At 32.6% G+C, this 21,901-nt stretch overlaps 1 protein-coding gene across 3 annotated transcripts; it reads left to right on the top strand.

Annotated features, from left to right (window-relative positions):
• The first annotated feature begins 1,832 nt into the window (after nucleotides 1–1,832).
• LOC148623664 (uncharacterized) lies at nucleotides 1,833–21,491 on the top strand. 3 transcript variants are annotated; one of them, XM_088565658.1, is made up of 8 exons: nucleotides 1,833–2,074; nucleotides 9,649–10,025; nucleotides 11,410–11,747; nucleotides 12,816–13,019; nucleotides 13,780–13,945; nucleotides 15,622–15,750; nucleotides 18,392–18,533; nucleotides 19,609–21,491. In XM_088565658.1, exons 2-8 carry the CDS (start codon nucleotides 9,727–9,729, stop codon nucleotides 19,630–19,632), a joined length of 1,302 nt encoding a protein of 433 aa, XP_088421784.1. In that variant the 5' UTR covers nucleotides 1,833–2,074; nucleotides 9,649–9,726; the 3' UTR covers nucleotides 19,633–21,491. The 3 variants fall into 3 exon arrangements, with proteins under 3 accessions (XP_088421784.1, XP_088421783.1, XP_088421782.1); XM_088565657.1 differs by having other exon boundaries at nucleotides 1,834–2,074; nucleotides 9,652–10,025; nucleotides 20,770–21,491; XM_088565656.1 differs by having other exon boundaries at nucleotides 1,834–2,074; nucleotides 20,770–21,491.
• The last annotated feature ends 410 nt before the right edge of the window (nucleotides 21,492–21,901 follow it).

Below are 21,901 nucleotides of genomic sequence, written 5' to 3'. Positions count from 1 at the left end.
TTAGTCGAGTCCGATTGCTCATTTGCTTTTGTTACTTTGTATGTATGTTTCTTTATGTTCTTTGTTGTGTATATCTGTTTTCCATGTCCGGTCTTTGTCCCTGGATTACATTCTTTTGATTACCGCTATAACCGTGGTTCCCTTGATTACTCTTTGAACAAAATGTACACTCACTGAAATAAAGGATTTATATAAACATAGCAATAACATGCTGAAAAAAAGAAGAAATTAAAAAGAAATTTGGTAAAAAGTTATTCACCTTTAATAAAAAAAAATAGTAATATATTAAAAAATAATAATAATAATTACATTTTAATAGTACAAATTCCAGGACTCCTTCGGACACATTTTTGGGGCATATTTAATCTTCATTATTTATAATATTCATGCTTTTAATTCAAGTTATTTAAAATTCATTAAACTATACAGAAAACTGACAGACATATACAAATACATCCTCCCAGAATTTGAGGGAGCGAAGGTGGACTCAAAACCCTGATCTGGGTAGGATGATATAAATGACGAAATAAATGTTGTACAAATAACTTAAAAATGTAGTTGAGTACAAAAAATGGTCTTCGAAGTACATGTACATATATTGTTGTGTATTCTGGCGGTAGACTCAAAGTGATATATATCTATTTTACAGCGTGAACATCTATATATACTATTCAGCAATATAATGTTTTCAGTTTTTAAACCTGAAAAAAATAATAATACAGTTATACTCTATTTATAAAACTAACAGGTAATTTCCTCTGTCTTTATTTCTAGCATTTCTTCATTTTCATCTGCCTACATCGTCTCGAGGATATCGTATAATTATATTTTTAGCATTAAATGCATTATAAATAATATTTAATAATAATAATAAAACACACACCATCAAAACGCTTATTTACAGGCAGTATATGTACCAGGTCTTCCTTGGTCCTCATTTCTACCATTTTGGTCTTCATTTCGCGATACTTAATTAAAAAAAAATTAATTAATTAAAATAAAATTTAAAAAAAAAAACGAAATGAATGTAATGGAAAAATACTTAAAAGCTTGTAATGGTGTTCCGCTTATTATAAAATAGAAAAAAGTATATTAATGTCATTTTTGGGTTAGGACTTCTTTAAATTGGTCTTCATTTCTACATTTTTGGTCTTCTTTCGCGATACTTCATTTTTGGCCATGGAAACCCCAAAACGGAAATATATGTCATGGAAAATACTTTTAACGCATCAGTATAATGCAATTCAACTTATAAAAAAGTTAATAATATGTATGTTTATTCTCATTTTGAGTTTGGACTTCTCAAGTTTGGTCCATTTCGCGGTACGTCATTTTCAGCTACAGAAACCCCGAAAATAGATATGTTATGAAATTATTTCATGTGATGTATTCGAGTTTTATAACAACACAACTTGTTGGTTACATGGTTTATATAAAAACTAAAGTCTAATCAGTACATTTGCAGACTATAGCAAAACAGACAGAAAAGAATCTAACCCTAACTTCACCCTTAGCATAATTCATTGATAAACAATTGAGACACATTATTGAAACTGTCATTATAATTTGGAAGTGTTAAAAGATAAGGATTCTGCAGTTTATAATACGATAACAACTGGTTAATGATTAATGTTTTCTAACGTAATTAACATTTTAATGCATCAATATAATGATATTCCACGTATAAAAAAGTAAAACAACATGTATTGAAAGCGTATTTTAGGGTTAGACTTCATAGGTATTTATTGGTCTTCTTTGGTTTTCATTTTCTTGCTATCGACTAATACAATATAAAAAAAGAGTCAATTCGTGTTTTTCCGGACCACAAACTCGTTTTCGACTACTTTCGACGAGCCTTACCTTATGACCCATGATTTCCCTTGTTTTTTTCATTAACTTAACATTATTTTCATTTAAGTCTTACTAATAGATAGATTTTTTCATCAGGCTTGCACATCCATTGTGTCCGGAAATTTATCCTGAAAACATTCTAGAAATTATTTTAAGTCGAAAAAAGGAAAACATCAGTCTTACTGGTTTTACTGTTTAGAATGTCAGACATCCTTAAACTATGGTAAGAATTTAAATTTATTGGAAACTGGTTATGCACAAGTTGGTTGGGATCTCCTGCACTGGGCGATCGCAATACATATATATACAAGTATTGTCAACAGTACATGTATATGAAGTTTAAACAAGTATTTCTATATGTATTGTCCATGTATTGTTACATGTATATATCTAATTGGTGATTCATGTGTATTGTAGAAGTATTTCTATATTTAATGTTCTAGAATGGGAGAGTCATATTCACTAATTTGCATGTCATTAATGGTATAATTGGTTGGCAAATAAGCAATAATCCAATATTGACAATATCTTGATTAGAATCCAAATTTTGCTTACCATACAACATATATGTACTGGTTTTGACTAGCAGAATATCTGGCATATTTTTGTAGCTGAAAGTGTTTTAATAGACATGAAAATGTACAGGTTTTTTTTTAAAGGATTCAACAGCTATTGTTCTGTGGCATCCTGGCATGTTAGTATGAGGTAGATATATCAACATACACACAATGGAGTGCTCTTTCCTTCACCTTTTCAAGCTTTTTAGAATTTTTACCAGTACAGATATGCCAATGGGCAAAAATTAAAGTTACTTAGAATAAAAGGATGAAAAATGATAAGCCTTTAGAGACAGAAGATTTCTCTTGTATAGAACCATCAATGGTGTTCCGATCATGGATCATGTTTGGAATAAAGCTGAATTTATGAACATCAGTATGGGCATATGGAATGTAAAACTGTAGACTATGTCTGTTACGATTTGGTCTTGTGTTGTGTGTAATATCTGCAGTTGGTATATTTGCCAATCCATTTAAACCTTTATGGAGTAGTCTGCGATCTTTCAGAGATTTTCAGTTCAATTTGTTCATAATGTTTGTCAAAGACCCCTCTTCAAAGTTGTAGTTGTTCACAACAAAACATGTGGCTTGCTTTTGCACTTTTTCATGTTCTTCTACAAGATATTGACAACTTGGGTCCCATACTGTTTCAGCATACTCAAGTATCAGTCTAACATAATTCAAGTTTGCGGTTTTCTTTACATCTCTGTTACAAAAGTACAGATTTCTTTAAGCATACTGAGAACACAGTTGGCCTCATTGGTAACCACTGACACATGTTTTTCCCATCGTAGGTCAGATGATATGTTGACACCCATGAACTTAATAGCGTCCAGAAATTTCAAGGATGACCCTTCTAATTTATAGTTGTAATCAACATGATGTTATCATTTACATGTCAGTTTCATTATATTACACTTGATCGGCTGGAATCACATTCCTCATTTCCTAGCCCATGCTCTGAGTTTATTAATATTATCTTGTAGTTTTAAACAGTCACTGATGTTGTTAATGATTTGGTATCAGACACAATCATCAGCAAAAAGACAGATTTCAGAATCAATATCACCCAGAATGTCATTTATATGTAAACTGAATAAAACTAGACCCAGGACAGTGCCTTGCTGGATACCTGATTCAACGTTGGACCATTCTGATCTTGTGCAGTTTACCACCACACATTGTTTTCAGTGAGAAAGAAATGCGTCGATCCAGCAGAGTGTTTTACCTGATATACCGTGTCCATGATGCTTTGATTTCAATTGTTCAAGGAGAACAGTATCAAAGGCTTTCTCAAAGTCCAATTTAAAAATGTCAGTTTGTTTCCCATCATCAATGTTCTTGGCCAAGTCATGTGTGACATTACAAAGTTGTGTCTCGCAGCTATGGAATTTGCAAAAAGCATGTTGTCTACTTGTTATAATATTGTGTTTATCTAAGTGACTCATAATATTTGAACATACTATATGCTTGCTCAATTTACATAAAATACAAGTTAATGAAACTGGTCAGTAGTTAGCAGGCGATGATCAATCAGCCTTTTTACATAGAGAGCAAATATTCACTATCAGGGGCGTAACTTCCTATACGCAAATGCTCAGTTGGGTACACATCTAAAAATCAGCAAAAAATAAAAAGAACGTCTTTTGCTGTAGAATATCGGTCTAAGGTGTTACCTTTTGATTTTAAATACTAATTCATCTAGGCTGGGTTGTTCTTTCTTTGACATAATGATAATTTTTCTTCTATGCCAATAATTTCCATTCCTGTTATATTCTCATATGTACATGTAATGTCATCCAATATTAATACCGGAATTATGGATTTCAATCCGTGTATGTTCTTGATTTAATTTCCCAAAGTTATATGTTGCACAAAATTCAAAATAGCAAAAAAGAAAAAGTAGGTTTTTCTCCAAATTATTCTAACACATATTAGTCTGAATTTTTGAGTGGCGGTGAAAAGGACAGTGTAATGACAGAAAAATGGGGGAAAGTTCACCATTATAATCAACCTACCATGTATGGATCAATGTAATAAAAATGAAATGCATGTTAACCCTATTCCATTAATTCATTCATGAGACGGAGAAATGTAACAAATGGATCATTGCCCAATACAGCTATAATAGAGTAATCAAGGGAACCAAGCTTCTAGTGGAAATGAAAAAGAATGTAATCCAGGGACAATGACCAGACATGTAAAACAGACAAGCATTGGGAAGAATGTAAAGTAACTAAAATAATACATACAAAGTAACAAAAATAAATGAGTAACTTGGATTCCACGAAAAACTGGGAGCATGGACCAGGTGCACTGGTAGGGTAAACATCCTCTGCTTTCTAGATACAGCTGTCGAATTGCTCATAAAGAGTCAAGTCTGGGATAGACAAAATAGGAAAGTAAAACAATGACATATTGAACAAATCAGTTTTCATGGTGTAGATGGAAACACCGTAACGATCCATGAGTTCATAATGACGACCATAAAACTTCTGTAGTGATGACTTCAATCTTGTACGTATGAGATTAAGATATTTATTATATGAAAGATGTATGTTTATTTTGTAGGATCTTCGAGTCACTTTCTTGGTTTCACTGGCATATGTCTGTCTACCTGTTGCATTTACTTTTTTACGCCTGTGCCAAGTCAGGATTGTCTAGTCCCTCTGATAGTCTTTTTTCTACTAAAATCTTTTGTCATGTTGCTAATATAGGCTGAAAATGGAGTGTAGTACATGTACTTTGCTGGGCCTGCATGCAATGTTTTCCTTTGTTGTGAGGCTTTCCTCAGCGGAAGACATGTCATATTTCTTGCCATGGATTAATATTTTTCACCCTGGTTGTTCTCAGCTACAGGCTTTCCATGGGTGAAAACAGGGTTCGATGAAAAATTTAAAAAGCTCATTGGAGCCTTGTGATAAAGGTAGTCAAAGTCATTGAAGTTGTGCCCATCTACAAGACAACATTTAGTTCAGTCAGAGCCTTAATATACTCGTATATCAGTCAAAATTCAAACTGAGTCTCATGAAATATGTTTTTTCTAACAACAATGGAAGTGCCAGAAAATTGTAATTGGCCGAAGACCCCTGTTGTTATGCCACCTCTCCAAGGTGGGTGCGATCCTAATGATTTGTTTTGAGGACACATCATTTAGGCCTAGCCATGTCCCTGGCTGTGGTCCATTCATCTGGAATTGAACTAGTGTCAATTGTTTGTTGAAATAAATGTGATATTATAGGAGCAAATTCAGTTGCAAGTTCTTTTAATACTTTTTGGCTGATTGCATCAGGCCCACACGTTGTGGATGTGTTTAGTCTTCGAAGTAACTTCTTTACTCCTGCTTCAATTACTTTGATATCTTCCATTCTTGAATAAGATGTTTTAATGAGGGATATTGCATCAGTTTTGTTATACTTGAATGCAAACTGAATACTTGCTGAATTGTTCATTTAATGCAGCTGCTTTTTCTTGTTTTGTTTTCAGCTGTGTTTCCAGATTTAGTCTTTAGTGGGGGGGATGCTTTGAGTGTCCTTCTTTTGCACTGTTATGTATTTCCAAAATGGTTTATTATTCTGTTTTATATCTCCAGTCATATTTTCAATATATTTATTATGGGCTTTTGTGATTTTGCTCTTAATTTCACTAATGACTTTGCGCCATTTAGGTATTAATCTAGAACTCTCAGTCTCCTTAGCTCTGTTATGAAGTATATTCCTTTTTCTGATCATAGATCTAATTGCTTGGTTTATCCAAGGTAATTGGTTTCTAGATCTGGATATCTTTGACAGTATATTTTTGTCAACAGTATCTTGAATAAAAGTTTTGATGAGTTTCCAGTTCTCTTCTACATTCCTAGACTAGAGTTTTGCATGCCATTGAAATACCGCTCACTCATAAAAGTCTTTGTTTCTTCTTTCAACCTTTGTTGTATAGGTAATATGTTCTTTTCAGAGTTTTTGTTGGCTTCATATAAAGGCATAATGAGCATGATATAACTTTGTGATCACTGAGTTTGTTTGGTGAGTTTACATCGCAGATTTGACCAGGTAGTGTTGTTAAGAGTACACTACTGACAACCAAAATTTTAATTTCTCCACTCTTCACAGTGGAGTCACTCATGTTCTCCACTGTGACTCCACGAAAGTAAAAACTGGGATAAAATTGCTTTATTCCTATACTTTTCAGTATTTATTTCTGTCAATTATTAAAATGTTACTAAATTACTAGAACCATTAAATATACTTAGGTATAAAAGACAGGATTAGTAAACTACAGACAGTTTGTGAAATGGTGACTCCATTGTGGAGAGTGGAGACACTGTGTTCCACTCATAATATCTCCACTGTGAAGAGTGGAGAAATTGAAATTTGTGTTGACAGTAGTGTACATGTAGGTCTAAAACGTGATCTTCTCTAGTTGGAAAGTCTATCGTTTGCTCCATGTGGTGAATATTTAATATGTATATGTAGATGAAATTGTGACCGTCGGTTTGGTTTAATGTTTTGCCATCACTTCTCAATCTTGGGTTCAAGTCAATTTTCGGAAAATTTAAGTCACCCATTAGATGAGTAATTGCAGTTTTATTTCTGGGTGATAGGTTTACAATCTTATCAAGTTGAATCAAAACTAGATCCAAACATATTAGTACATATTTATATATAGCTGCTAAAATGCCTTCCAGGACAAGCTACTTATATGAATATCAAAATAAAGATTATAATCAATTTCAACTGTTTGAACCTGAAACATGTCGGGATTCACCTGTATTTAATTATTCTAATTATCTCCAATTATTCAGCTTGTAACATCATCTGCATAATTATAAAGTGTGTCATGTTTGATGAAATAAAAAAAATATCATTGATAAAGAGAGCCAAGGATAGATCCTTGAGGCATTCATTATGGATGTCAGCCTCACTTACAGTAATTTTGATTTGCTGTTTTCGATAAGTTAAGTAGGAATGAAGGAGGGATACCAAAAGCCTGGAAACTCTATATGCTAATAATTTATCAAGCAAAATGTCTTAGTGGAGGCTGTGGAATGCCATTGACAGATCCATCAAAACTGCAGCAACAGTAGTTTTTATCTAGTGCTGATAGCCAATCTTCTAGCAGTCTCAAAAGTGTAGTTTGACATCTATGACCCCTATGAAAAGCATGTAAATATGGATGAAAAATGGTATCAAAATATTGGCTCAATTGAGATTCTAAAACTTTTTCATAAACCTTTAAAAAAATAGATAATAGATGGACAGGCCTGTAATTTGAATTTTTCCGAAAGGCTTTTTTTCTTGTATAGAGGTGTTGCTTGTGTCAGTTTCAGTCTGCTAAAAAAAACTCCACTTTCTTTAAAACAGTTATTAAATTAGTTAACTGAAGTACAATTTCAGTTTTACAGTTTTTTACAATCTTTCAAAAACAGAGCTGCCATCTACTCCTATGGCTTTTTTTTTATTTTCATTTTTTACAAAAAAATCTTATTAACATCACTTTCACTAAACTTTTTTAAAAGCAAAAGATGAGGTACCAAAAATTTGGCTTTCTTATTTAATATTACATGTACTGTTTTGTAATAATATTTGGGTGTATGGATTGATCGTAACTCACACCTTCACCAGTCTTTGTTTCTACAAAGCTTTATTTGCATAATCTTTTTTTAGGCTTTATGATTTGTTTAAGGCCCTTTAGTCAAGATAATCATGATGTTTGTCTTACTAACATGGGGAAATAAATTAAATTTAGCCTCCCAAACCTCATAGGGCTCATTACAAAATATTCTGATGGTAAACTTAACACATGAACACTGACAGAATATTTTTGTAAGGAACCCCTGTGGTATGACAACACTAGTGTAGCTACAGTAATGTTAAGATGGAGCTTTTGTGGCATAATATTTTAGCAAGGCTGAAAAGGGGTCTCATTTCAAGAAAATTCTTCAAGATATATATTAATAAAGACTAGGTAAATTTTCCAACCTATGCAAGAATATATATGAGTACACAGGCAGATATTTTTCACATGTTGATCGAGCTTCACAAGAAATTCATGTGAACTTCACATGAAATTAACATGATTTTTACATGAAATTCATTTAACTTGAATTGCTTGTGAAGAACTCGTGTGAATTTCACATGAAGGCTCGATTCACACAAATTTCAAGTGTTCTCTGTCACAAAGTTTATTAACTCAATTCGGGTGAAAATCATGTGCAATTGGTGATAAAATCATGTGAAATAAGTTTGCCTGTGTAAGAATCTCCCTTTTTTTAGAGTTATGAAGTAGAACTGTAGAAAAATGTACGTGTACATCACTACATGTATCTTTGAGAAGAAAATAAATTGAAACAGGGAATTTGTCTAAGAGACATTAACCCTACCAAACAGTGAAAAAAAAGTCTTATTTAAAAACCAAAACTTAGGTTCTTATTTATTTAAAGCCTGCAAAATTAGAAAAACTGTTATGTTTGCTCCCATGTGAGTCATGGGACTTTTTTAGCTTTACCAGAACAGTACATGTAAAAACTTTGTACAGGTACAAATGTATGTCAGAGGAACTACATTATTGAATTAGTTAAATTAACTACATGTAGATATATCTGTTTAAAAAAAAGTTCTACATTTGCATGGTTTCGTACAATGATGATCTGTATACATGTATATCTTTATAAATCCTTATTACTCAAACACTATAATAATATAATACAATGATGCAGAGATAACATACATTGTATATACATGTATTTGTATGCAGATACTGGTGATATGGATACACAATGCAAGAAGTGTGTTTATTCTCTGTTTAAAGACAAATGAACAAAAATAAGCTAAACTTACTGTTTATTTGTTCCTGTAATACAGTGTTGGTCAAAATCATTATAAATGTGAAACACTCAAAAAAGACTATCATTTTCAGGACAAATTTTGTGGAAAAAAGCTCTCATGTTTGAGGGAATTAGTTTTCACATAGATTCTGAGCTTAAATATGGAATTTAAGCACCCCTTCTGCAATATTTTAACCCCCATGCTTGGGTATTTAATCCCCTGCTGCAATATTGTAGCCTCCTTTTTATCATGAATTAATCCTGTCAGGGACTTGAAATATCAAGGTGGGTTATGATAGAAAAGCTTGAGTTGTCAACATTTCTTGGGGTGAAAACTGTCCAGTTTCCAGTTAATAATATTCACTTTAACAAGTTTTTGAGCTTTGGTAAATCTGTATAAGCCTATTTGTATTTCAGAAGCAATCTTACCAAGAAGAATTTGCATAGGTTTCTGTTAATGCAAAAGGAAGTAGATGGAAAGAAGTACTGTGTGTTATGGCTGTTCTCGTAATGATGAATAGAAGGAAAAAGTCAATACTCTACCTCTTATGTAGCGGAGCACTGATCTATTACGTCATACAAGTAGTTTATTTTAGTCAGGAGTTCAGTCCTTTGCAAGTGTTATCTGATGCCAGAAGTGAAGCAAGGCGATTGCTTAGATTTATTACTCTCTATCACTACCAATGCAATAATACTGTGCTTATGTCTAATAATACCAACTGGCCTGTATGTACCGAAGTGGATGGTGGAATCAATATTGAGTCAAAGGCTCCAAAACTTGTGTACTCAGTAGGGTAGGTTCAAAATACAAATTAATTTTGAGATTTATTAAAAGATTTGATTGTCATTTATAGAGGACATAGTCCTTGTAATGCTTATCGATAAGAATTTAATCATTGACCTGATCATTTCAATCTGACAGGATACTGGGTAAGGATATTTACTATTATCGTTTCTTCAGAAAACAAAATGTTGCTCACATCTTAAAGTTTTGTTAAATTATTATGAAAAAAAATTCATCCTATTCAATAACTAAAAATATCTATATAAAAATAAAATACAATATGTCCTCTTACAGGTTACACTTGCCTCATATTAGTTTGAATAAATATTGTTACAAATAGTTTTTATATTTATGAGATGAATTTCTTTATTGTCATTAAATGAATTAAAATCCAGTTTCTAATGCATGTTACAGATGTATTAGCTCACCTGGGCCATCACTTGGCATTCAGTGTTGTTCCTTGTCTGTTAACTTTTAAGAAAATCTTCTCCTGTGAAACCACAATTCTGATGAGGATCATTTTTTTGTACACCATCTTTCTTAGAGTGTCTAGTGTCAAAGTTCATAGGCTCAACAATTTGACCACCATGACTCTAAGTAGAACATTGGAGTAAATCGTTTAATTATATATTCATATCTAAAAAAGTCTTGGAGAGGTTGTGTGAATTTTTAATCACTCTCCAAATGTAGAATTGCAAGATCTACAATTTTCTCTGTTAAGTCAATTTTAGTATGAAGGCCTTGTTAGGACTTATGCCCTTTCAAGAAAGGCAGTTTTTAGCCAGTACAAATGTATCTTGAAAACCATAACAGATCGAAAAATAACTTTGAATTGATGAAATGTTCTTTAGGATAAGGTAGGATAAGGCCTAAAATAGCCTCCTTTGGGTTGAAGGGTTGAAGTTGAAAGACAAATCCTTGTTAAAAGACAAAAAAAAAATTTTTTTTGCCAATATCTTGAAAACTATGCTAGATTGTAAAAAAAAAAACTCTCAGTTGATGGAATGACTTTATGATAAGGCCTACAAAAGGTTGTTAAAACATGCTATTGCCCTTGCAGAATTAGTAGTGTGATTCAGCTTGTTAAATTTGTTGGTAAAGATCCTAAATGTTTAAAGTACTTCAAATGATAATGTGTCAACCAGTCACAGTGCTCATTACCGAGATGTGACAAACAAGTTTAGGATGGACAGTTCTACATGTATTATGATAAACTTCATTAGAATGTTAACAAACACAGCATAGCAAGGTTCTATAAAGGAAGTGATCTACATCTAACATATGGGTTATTCAATTATATCTAATTAAATATCCTCATTTTTAACACACACACAAGAAGTAAAAATTGGTTTTTTTTAAATATATATATAATCCTTTTTGTTTTTAATTTACAGACCATCAGAAGATTTGGAGTTTGAAAGACTTCTTGTGAAAAACTTATCTTTTAATTTATTTCTCATCTGTCACAAACCAATTTACTATGAAGGAACATTAAATCATACTTTTGTAATTAAAACTATTGTTGTGCCAAATGATCCATCAGATTTCACAAGAAATTCATATGAGACTCAGACACTGAATGACATTATGCTCAATCTTCATCACCAACATATTGACATTCTGAAAATAGAACATGTCATGGATGAAATCAATACACATGAAATTCTATATTATCTGGTCAAAGATGATCTCCTTCGAAAAGTGGACCAGCTCCATATAGCTCTACATATAGGTATTTTATTTTGTTAGATGCATGTTTTTAGTATTAATTTGATGTTTCTGAGTGAATCTCTTCCTATATAATTGCATAGTTAATTGTTGGAGATTTTGGTGTACAGCATTCCAATAGAAATAAAATTGTCAAGTGTTACAGTTAATTCAGATTTAACATCATAACAGTCAACTCAAGTTTCTTTTCCTCTGCTGAATGTTTTACCAGTACATTTTGCAACTATTGCAATAAAAATTGGCCGATGCATATTGTGTCTCCCAAACTTTTTGAAATTCTGGTACATGTAGCTATAGAATTATCTTGCCACATATGTTGTAGGGCAAATCCTTTTTATACTGATTTATCAGAATTTTGAATGCTGTCAGGTTTTCTGGAACTAATAAAAAAAAAGGGTAGACCTTTTTGGCATTGTGTGATTGTGGATAAAACCAACAGAATTAAAGGATTTAACTGAAGTCCTCTAATCTAAGGAATTACAAATATTGGAAGTAGTTAGGTATATAAAGGATTACTTTCTCCTAGCCACACATGATATTATAGTTTTTTTTAGATAAACATCTGAAAAGGGATTCTTAAACTTATGGTGAAACAATTTTACTACATTGTATTTTGTTTTTACATTGTTGCCTAGAGACTTCCATTGTTAAGGCCTACTGGTCTAACTATTTGCATTGCAGTTCTTATGGTTGTAACATTTGTTGTATACATTTTTATCCTCTCACCACAATGTGAATAGCTCAAACAAGTTTGAAAGAATGTGATGACTGATTGTTTTTGACATATTAACTTAAAAGTGTCTCTTAATGTTATCCATGCGACATTGTAAGCACTCTAACACCTTCATTTCTGTATTAATTTTCACAAGGTTTACACTAAAGATTGTTCCCACCAATAAGTCGGACAAGATAGAAAGAAAAGACAGACAAATCATTTTTGTGAGAGTTATTGAACATAAAAACTCCTGCTTAATTAGTTTCATCTGTACAACACTGAGGGCACTCTGATGCCTTCTTACATGAATTTTCATAGACCATGATGGGGACATAGGATTTTATTTTATTATTTCAGATAAGGTAGATGATGATTACCTGTACAGTTGGTATAGAAGTCTTTATAATTTATTCCACTTGTCAAGATTTAGGTTGTACCATACCTCAGCTTCAGATCAACTTTGTTTACAAATTACTCTGATGGAGTCCTGTACATATTATATGTCATGGATACGAGACCCAGGACCACAGACTATGGTCTTATATCCACCAGCTATTGATGGTAGGCAGTCTAACTAGACCTAATTAAAATTAATACTTTTTTTTTTCCTAATGAAAAATGGTCATAATACACTGTTTAGAAATGTACTTAAACTATAATGATTCTTTGTCATAAATTTTACCCAACACTTGCATTTGCAATCATCTTGTTTTTCCACAAACAAGTTATTTTTTGTTAGCTTAGTGTAGATCTAATTTAGGATTAACATCTTTGACTCAGTAAAAATATTACATAATGTTGTCTAACACAAATAAATTACTTTTATCTCTGATTCTTTAAGACAATTTTTTTTTCCATATTTTGGATGTAGCTTTTGAAAACATTGCAATAATTTCTGAATTAATGGTAAAAAAATAATTCCATATTGATCATTAATAGGTTATCTGACTGAATCGATAGTCTTTAGGAGGGAATAAAAAATAATGAAGTCCCAGTCTTTAGGGGAGTATTCAATAAATGATGATGAAGTCCCAGTCATTAGGGGAGTATTTCAATAAAACAAATACCATATAGATTGTTAATAGGTTGTCTGACTGAAATTGTTTTTAGTAGAAAGGTGCTGTAACAAACTTGATATTTTTAAGACCTAATGTTTTATGGTACATTGAAAATTTTTTCAATAATCTGTGCTTGTCACAAGACTTCTATATATTCTGAAGGTGATGATGGTAGAGAAAATTGTATATATATCTGTCTAAATAACATGAAAATGTTCTCACTTATGGTTTTGAAATATATCAGTTTTTACTTGTTACTTTAGGGTCTATGGAGTTTGAGTTGTCAAGAATAGAGGATTATTTTGAGCACCCAGAAGGAGAATGTGATAGGAGTGTAGATATGGATGTATATGGTACACTTCCTATCTCTATCTGTACACAAACCGACAAATACAGACTTCAGAAACCATGTAAAATAATCTTTGTAGGGTAGGTTCACTATTAGACTACCTAAATTAATGATCTGTCATCAATATTGTTGGATTTTTTTATCATGTAAATGTAAAATACTTTCTGCTAATAATCTGGATTATTTAACAGGATTTCAAATGGGAGATGGGATATATAGATTTTGCTTTACAACTGAATTTGGCACTAGTCATCCTCTTCTTTAAAAAAGGTATCAGTTATGAAGAATAGATGTAACAGAACTAAACAATAATTCACAGACTCCATTTTGTCATTGTTTTACCATGGGCTTGCTATTTATTTCACCAGATTTTACCCAATGTTAATTATTTTTATTTTAATTAGACTAATTACCTGTGTCACAAATAGTTAAAGCAGGTCTTGACTTCTTCAGTTGTGTAATCTTTAACTCAAATAGTAATATTAATCAAACTTTGCACATCAGTTAGATATATATATATATTGTGTAATTTGTAACTCATAAGTATGCTGTCATTAGGTCATAAAAGATGGAAATCTGTTACTCACACTTTATTACTTTCTTTAACTTGCTTAGTATTTATACATATGATGACACTTATGTGCTAACAAAAATATGGTGATGCCGGTCCAGACATGTATTGGTCTTGTTATGAAAAGATGCAGCTTATATGTTGCACAAAATAGTGGCCATTGTGGAGCAAAACACGGATGCGATGTCCAAAAAATTTTTACATCTATTATCTGAAATAGGACTGTCATATGTCTATGACGTTGGACATTCGTTTATCACTGTTTTACCACTGCTGTGGTCTAAAAAGCTTTGAAGCACCTCATATCAGAACACAAGTTAGATATGATAACAATAGATGTTATTGCCTTTGAAGTAACAAAACAGATTTTTATGCCTCTATCATGTAAACAGTTATAAAAACAATTATTAAGTAAAAAAATATATGTTCTTGAAAGGCCAAATTTGTCAGATTTTGCGGTTTTTTAAAATTGTCTTAAAAACCATAAAATTGATAGAAAGAAGCTGAATAAATTGATAAAATCATCCTGATGACAAGGTATACTAAAATCTTATTAGATTAACTTAAATATTAAATTGTTTTTGGTGTTTTTGTTATTTTTGGCTTAAACTTAGATATAAGCCAGTGAGAGGCTTTTTTGTGTTCTACCCTACTCCACACTAGTACAAATACTCAGAGAATTTTTTTTTACAAATGTAAAACATTGAACAAAATGGCATTTAAAGACAAGTAATAGAACATTATACAATTGTTGGTTGAACACAAGAGAAACAGTTGACAAATCTTTTATTAGACTGAACCATAATGATGTTCTCAAAATGCAGAAGTGAATTGAGCAACCATGTATGATCTGATCATGCTGTACTATATGTCAGCATTGAATTGTTCAAAGATTAACATTGGAAACACCTGAACTTTGATTTACCAACAAAAATAAGCCATAATTTGAATGGCGCTATTGACTTGGTCAGTAGTAAAAAAAAATAACTGGGTGAACAGAAGAATCAAGACAGGAGTAATAAGTTAAAATGTTACACTTAATTTATTATAGAAAATAAATACCAAAGTATAATAGAATTATCTATGCCATTTTTAAATCAGAAAATGAATTGTAAAATGTATGTAAGTTTCATTGTACTTAGAACAATGCCAACAGAAAAATGAATAAAAATCTGATTATTTCAGAGAAAACAGTTTAAGGATGGACACTGAAGTCACTGCAAACAGTATAACTAGATGTGACAATGTTGGAATAAAGATGTTAGAGAAATATGTAGACAGTAATGTAGAAGAATATTCACCAGCCAACATAGGGTATCTTATTTAAAGAATTAAGGGCCAAATAGGGGCCAGAACCATGTTTTTACCAAGTGACTTCACTAAAACTTTATTGCCAAATGGGCCAGAATCATGTTTTTACCAAGAGTAATCACAAAAACTTTATTGCCAAACAGGGGCCAGAAACAGGCTTTTTCTAATGTCTTCACAGTGGCTTTATTGCCAAATAGGAGCTAGAACAAGGTTTTTAACTGGTTTCTTCACAATAACTTTATAGCCAAACAGGGGCTAGAAACAGGCTTTTCCCAGTGTCTTCACAACAACTTTATTGCCAAAAAGGAGCCAGAACAAGGCTTTTAACTGGTTTCTTCTCAGTAACTTTATTACCAAACAGGGGCTAGAACCAGGGTTATACTTGGTTTCTTCACAACAATTTTATTGCCAAACAGCGGCCAGGACCAGGGTTCTAAATAGTGTCTTCACAATAACTTAATTGTCAAACAGGGGCCAGAACCAGGGTTATACTTGGTTTCTTCACAACAACTTTATTGCCAAAAAGGGACCAGGACCAGGCTTTTAACTGGTGTCTACACAAAAAACGTAATTGCCAAACAGGGGCCGGATTAGGCTTTTACCTGGTGTCTTCACAACAACTTTATTGCCAGATCCAAGCTTTTAACTGGTGTCCTCACAAAATTGCCAAACAGGGGCCAGAACCAGGGTTATACTTGGTTTCTTCACAACAACTTTATTGCCAAACAGGGACCAGGACCAGGCTTTTAACTGGTGTCTATACAAAAACTTACTTGCCAAACAGGGGCTGGACTAGGCTTTTACCTGGTGTCTTCACAACAACTTCATTGCCAAATAGGTGCCAGATCCAAGCTTTTAACTGGTGTTCTCACAAAATTGCCAAACAGGGGCCAGAACCAGGGTTATACTTGGTTTCTTCACAACAACTTTATTGCCAAACAGGGACCAGGACCAGGCTTTTAACTGGTGTCTTCACAAAAACTTAATTGCCAAACAGGGGCTGGACTAGGCTTTTATCTGGTGTCTTCACAACAACTTCATTGCCAAATAGGGGCCAGATCCAAGCTTTTAACTGGTGTCCTCACAAAATTGCCAAACAGGGGCCAGAACCAGGGTTATACTTGGTTTCTTAACTACAACTTATTGCCAAACAGGGACCAGGACCAGGCTTTTAACTGGTGTCTTCACAACAACTTAATTGCCAAATAGGAGCCAGAACCAGGCTTTTACCGGGTGTCTTCACAAAAACTTAATTGCAAGACAGGGGCCAGAACCAGGGTTATACTTGTGTTTTTACTTAATTGTAAGTGTATAGATCTATTTGAAATTGTACAACAATGAGCCATACCACAAAAAAAGGATGGGTTTGAAATTGGGCTTAATATTGTTACCTAGCCAAATAGGGACAAGAACAAGCATTTTCTTAAATGAATCAAAATTTCCTGAATTATTCAAAATTTTTAGGTTATACTCATTGATTCATTGCTACATATTTTGTCCTTACTACAGACCTAGTTTCCTGAAATTAAATCCTAAATGGACAAACGCATAAAAAATCATATCCTTTTGCAACACCATTTGGTGGAGGGGGGGTATTATTATGCATATTAGGTCATATTATGGAAATTTTAAAGTTGTATGTTTTTACTCTTTGTCAGATAGTTATTCCAAATGTCAAACATTTAATTACATTCACTAAACTTTAATAGCTGTGTTGAGCATGAATGCTTTTTCTGTACTTAGGGTTTGACCTCTGTGGTCTGCACCCTATGAAGTGCTCAGTTATCAGTATACAAAGACATGGAAGTTGGGAAGGATAGACTGTGGTATTGCTTTTCTGGTGTTGGCATAGGCAGCCACATTAAGATCTTAATGTCAAGTTTTCTGATTAGGTCAGTTAAAATATGAACCACTTGTGCTAGGTCTTACATATCTGGTATGTTTTTTTCATTAGCATCACTATGCCTTAATTCCATATCTATTGTATGCCTATGCCCCTGCAGTTACGGTCAATTGACTTTGAAATATGAAATATTATAATATATATATAATATATAAAGTTTTCCTGTTTTTTTTTTATTAGGTCAATTTAATATGAAAACTTGTGCTATATCAATGGTATTTCATCTATAGTTGCATCAGCAAACAAACACTTTATTTATCCTCAGACACTGAGGTGTACAAGAGGTCTAGCATCACCCAGTTTCACATCTGTATCATGCCTCTTGAAGTCACTGTCAGATTTTGAATAGTAGTTACAATGTGTGACAGGCAAGATCTATCTCTTTTAATTTTAATTTTTATTAAAAATTATGGGACTACTAAGCTTTGGTTGTCATGCAAAACAGTATAAATAAAATGGCAGTCATTTTTTAATCAAAAATATTAAGAACATATGTCTTGTTCTGGTTTAGCATTTTTTTGATTGTGTACATTTCCCTTTTATTTAATATAATTCTCTTACTGTAAAATTTGGAACCAATTATGTATTGCATGTTTACTTTCTTTACACATTGCCACAAAAATACATGTATTTTATTAAAGTGATTTATCAACATTCATGTAAAATATTCATACTTGATCTGATTAGATGTGTTATATATGTTTTATAATTGAGAATTTGATTTATCATTGTATTTTTCAGATCTGTTGGCCATTCATCCACTTTGACTTTACTAGAGGTTTTAAATAAAGATGTTTTGTATGACAATAATGTATTATACATTGATACTCCAGATGTATTTTGGGATCTCATCACCCCTTTATTAAATACTGGAATTTTCAAGGTAGGATTTTACTTCATTTTCAATAATTTTTAGCTGACATGGATCAGTGGTCCAATTGAGCCTTTGTCAACACTTGTTCATCCTGTGTTTTCCAATTCTATCACCTTTAGATCTTTTGGGATCTGTTCAAGCGTTTAAATGAACATATTTTAATTGATGTATCTTAAATTATGTTTGTTTCTGTTCCTCCAAATGAGTTCCAGGTTTACTAATCTAGGGCCTGCTTTATGAGTATATCCTGAGACAAAATGTCATATCTAAGGACCATTTTTATGAAGGTAGTCTTATGATTATATAAATCAAATTTAAACAAGAGGCTCCCAGCCAGAATCGCTCACCTGGTAATTTTTTTGCCTTTCAAAGTCAATAACTTTACGAGTTGTCCGGCAATTTTGACTCAAAGAAAACTTTGGTAGGTTTTATCATAAGCATCATTTCAGCAACTTGAAGTTTCATTCTATCTATCATAGTTTTCAAGATATTGGCTGAAAACTGTAAAAAAAAAAAAACCATCATTTTTCACCTGCCAAGGGCAGTAATTCTTACATGGAGTCCTCTGACAACTTTGATCCCTTTGAGACTTTTGTGGGTTTATAATAAAGATCATATCAGCAATGGAAAGATTTTGGCTAGACCTAATGGTTTTGGAGATATATGCAAAAAAATTCTGTCTGACCCCTATGTCCTATTTTTAGTAACAGTGGCCATGTTTTTTGACAGATCAAAAATATCACATCAGTTCTATCCCTATCCAGAACACCCTAAGGAACATTCATACCAAGTTTGGTTCTAATTGGTCAAGTAGTGTCAGAGGAGAGGAGTTTTGAAAAATTGTAAACAATGGACGAAGACAATGATGGACACAAGGTGATGGCAGTAGCTCACATGGCTTTGACAAGGTGAGCTGAAAAGGGAAATTATACCACCATGGCTTAACAGATCAAAATGAAAATTGGACATGAGATACTCGTCGTGCTGAACACTTTTACCCTATGTCAGAATTTGGCTAACCCTGGCGGTTTCTTTGCAGAATACCCTAAGGAACATTCATACCAAGTTTGGTTTGGTTTTGTAGTTTCAGAGGAGAAGACATTGTTAAGGACGACGACGAAGGACACCAAATAATGGCAATAGCTCCCATGGCCTATGTGCTGAAAAGGAGTGAAAATTTCAAGGAGACAGAACTACATTTCAGATTCTGTTATATGAGGTCCTGGAAAAAGAAGCTGTCCTGAAAAAAGAAACTGTCCTGTTCTGGAAGCTATCAAAATGCTTCCACAAATGCCACCAAAACAGAAACTTAAAAAGGAATTTGCATTACATCTAATTCTCTGTTCATTTAGGACATCCCAATAACACATATTTTAGAAACTTAAATCTCGTGGTAAAAATTCTATTTTAGTACTACATGTATTAACCTCAAACTTTGGCCTACTCATGTTTTTTTTTGCCTTGCAACCAAAAGTTCATGGGACATCTACATTTTACCCCATGTTCGTGTGTCTTTCCTGATAGGGGGCACATGATTTATCCTGACAAGTCCTTCCAGTTTTGTTGCTGCAGTTTGAAATTTTTTCAGGATGTTTACACAGACTTTTAATGGAGATATGCTGTACTCAAAAAGTTTGATTTTAATAGAATATTGCCATCTTTCAATATTCAAGAAAATTAATACGTTGTACGTGGTTTGTCCAAATATCTCTTCCCACACTTTTTATATGACTGCAAAAAATTTGCAGTAGATAATGGTATCATGCTGTCATCTGATTTGATGGAGTCATAATGGTTATATGCAGGGCCAAAGATTTTTGCTTTTCGTAATATTGAGTCAATAGATACTATAGAATACTTTTTCATTTTTAACAATTGCCTAGCCTGCAGATGAAGCATCTGATACACAAGTCATGAATCATTTTGACTTCATTTCAGTAAAAAATAAATATAATACCCCAAATTGCATCCTGCAAAAAATGACTTATCAAAATCTTAGTTTGTAATTAAATGGAGAAATTGAATGGAAGTAGTCTTCTAAAGTCCTTTCATAGAAAGAACAATTCCAGTAAGTTCACCATCTAGGTAAGTCAAAATACCCTTTATATATATTTGGTAAATTAATCAAAATATACAGCTTATGTATTCCCAGCTATTTACAACTAACATTCAAAAAGATAATTCATTATGCATTGTCATTACTGTAACTAGTGTAATACATAGTTCTACTCTTTTTTTTTTTCAGAATGTTAATCAATTGGTGATAGATATTAGTCTGCAGAAAATTTCTAAAGGACTTTCAGCAGGAACAATTAGATTTTATTATAGTGAATTGCTTAGAATACACTCATATGGGTTTGATTTGTACCAGTCTGTGACATTAGGTGATGTTTTAAAACAAGGTCAACATAATACTTTTCATAGACTTAATTATGTAAGAACAAGATCACCATTGGGGAGAAACTGAACACACTTACTATTTATAAATGGGAGGAATGATCTTGCTGTTTTTATGGTTTTATTCAGTATTAAAGTTTGTAAAAATAATGTTTAATAAAAATGTATAATCTAAAATTTCAAACCTAAAAATCAATAACAACCTTTCTTTCGTTTTTTGGAACACTCAAGTTATTGCACAAAAAAAAGCTATATGTGAAAGTGCCATACCAATTTATGACAATATATTTTTTGCGGTTGTATAAAAACTCAAGTGAAGAACACATCAATTTTACAGATTAATCCTAATCTGTGCAATAAGTGTATAAAACCTTTAAAAAAAAACAAAAAAAAAAACAAGAGGCTCCCAGGAGCCTGAATCGCTCTCCTGGTTAAATTTTTGCCTTTTAAGGGCAATAACTCTAACAAGGAGTTGTCAGACAAGTTTGACTCCATTTGATTCATTGGACACATCTGTAAGCCTTATACTAAGGATCATTTCAGCAATTGAAAGCTATTGGCTAAACCTAACAGATTTGAAGATGTATGCAAAAATCTGCTGTCGGACCCCATTGTTCTATTTTTAGAAATGGCAGCCATGTTTTTTCAGCAATCAAAAATTGGTCATTTCATTAAGGATACTCTATAAAACAAAAATGCCAAGTTTCATTGAATTTTGCAGAATAGTTTCAGAGGAGCAGATTTTTTAAAATAACATTAAAAACAGCAAAAAACGTACAAAAAGGGCAATAACTCTAACATGGGTCGACAGATTTTCACCAAATTTTGACCACAGATAGATCTCATCATGCTGAACACTTTTTACCCCATGTCAGAATTTGGCTAAACTTAACGGTTTAAGAGATATATGCGAAAAACTACTGTCCGACCCCTATGTTCTATTTTTAGTAACGGTGGCCATGTTTTTCAACAGATCAAAA

The sequence above is a fragment of the Perna viridis genome, chromosome 2, assembly GCF_037379345.1.
Source record: "Perna viridis isolate PV_CMFRI_1.1 ecotype Kerala chromosome 2, ASM3737934v1, whole genome shotgun sequence".
Lineage (NCBI taxonomy): Eukaryota > Metazoa > Mollusca > Bivalvia > Mytilida > Mytilidae > Perna > Perna viridis.
The sequence above is the reverse complement of the archived record's forward strand: the minus strand, read 5'-3'. Positions and strand labels throughout refer to the sequence as shown.

Bases quoted from the DNA above. Each gene is read 5' to 3' on its own strand.
- LOC148623664 (XM_088565657.1), top strand. From the start codon at position 9,727: ATGGCTGTTCTCGTAATGATGAATAGAAGGAAAAAGTCAATACTCTAC. The intron at 10,026-11,409 runs GTAGGTTCAAAA...TTTAATTTACAG, and splicing joins AAACTTGTGTACTCAGTAGG to ACCATCAGAAGATTTGGAGT. The intron at 15,751-18,391 runs GTATCTTATTTA...TGTATTTTTCAG, and splicing joins TATTCACCAGCCAACATAGG to ATCTGTTGGCCATTCATCCA.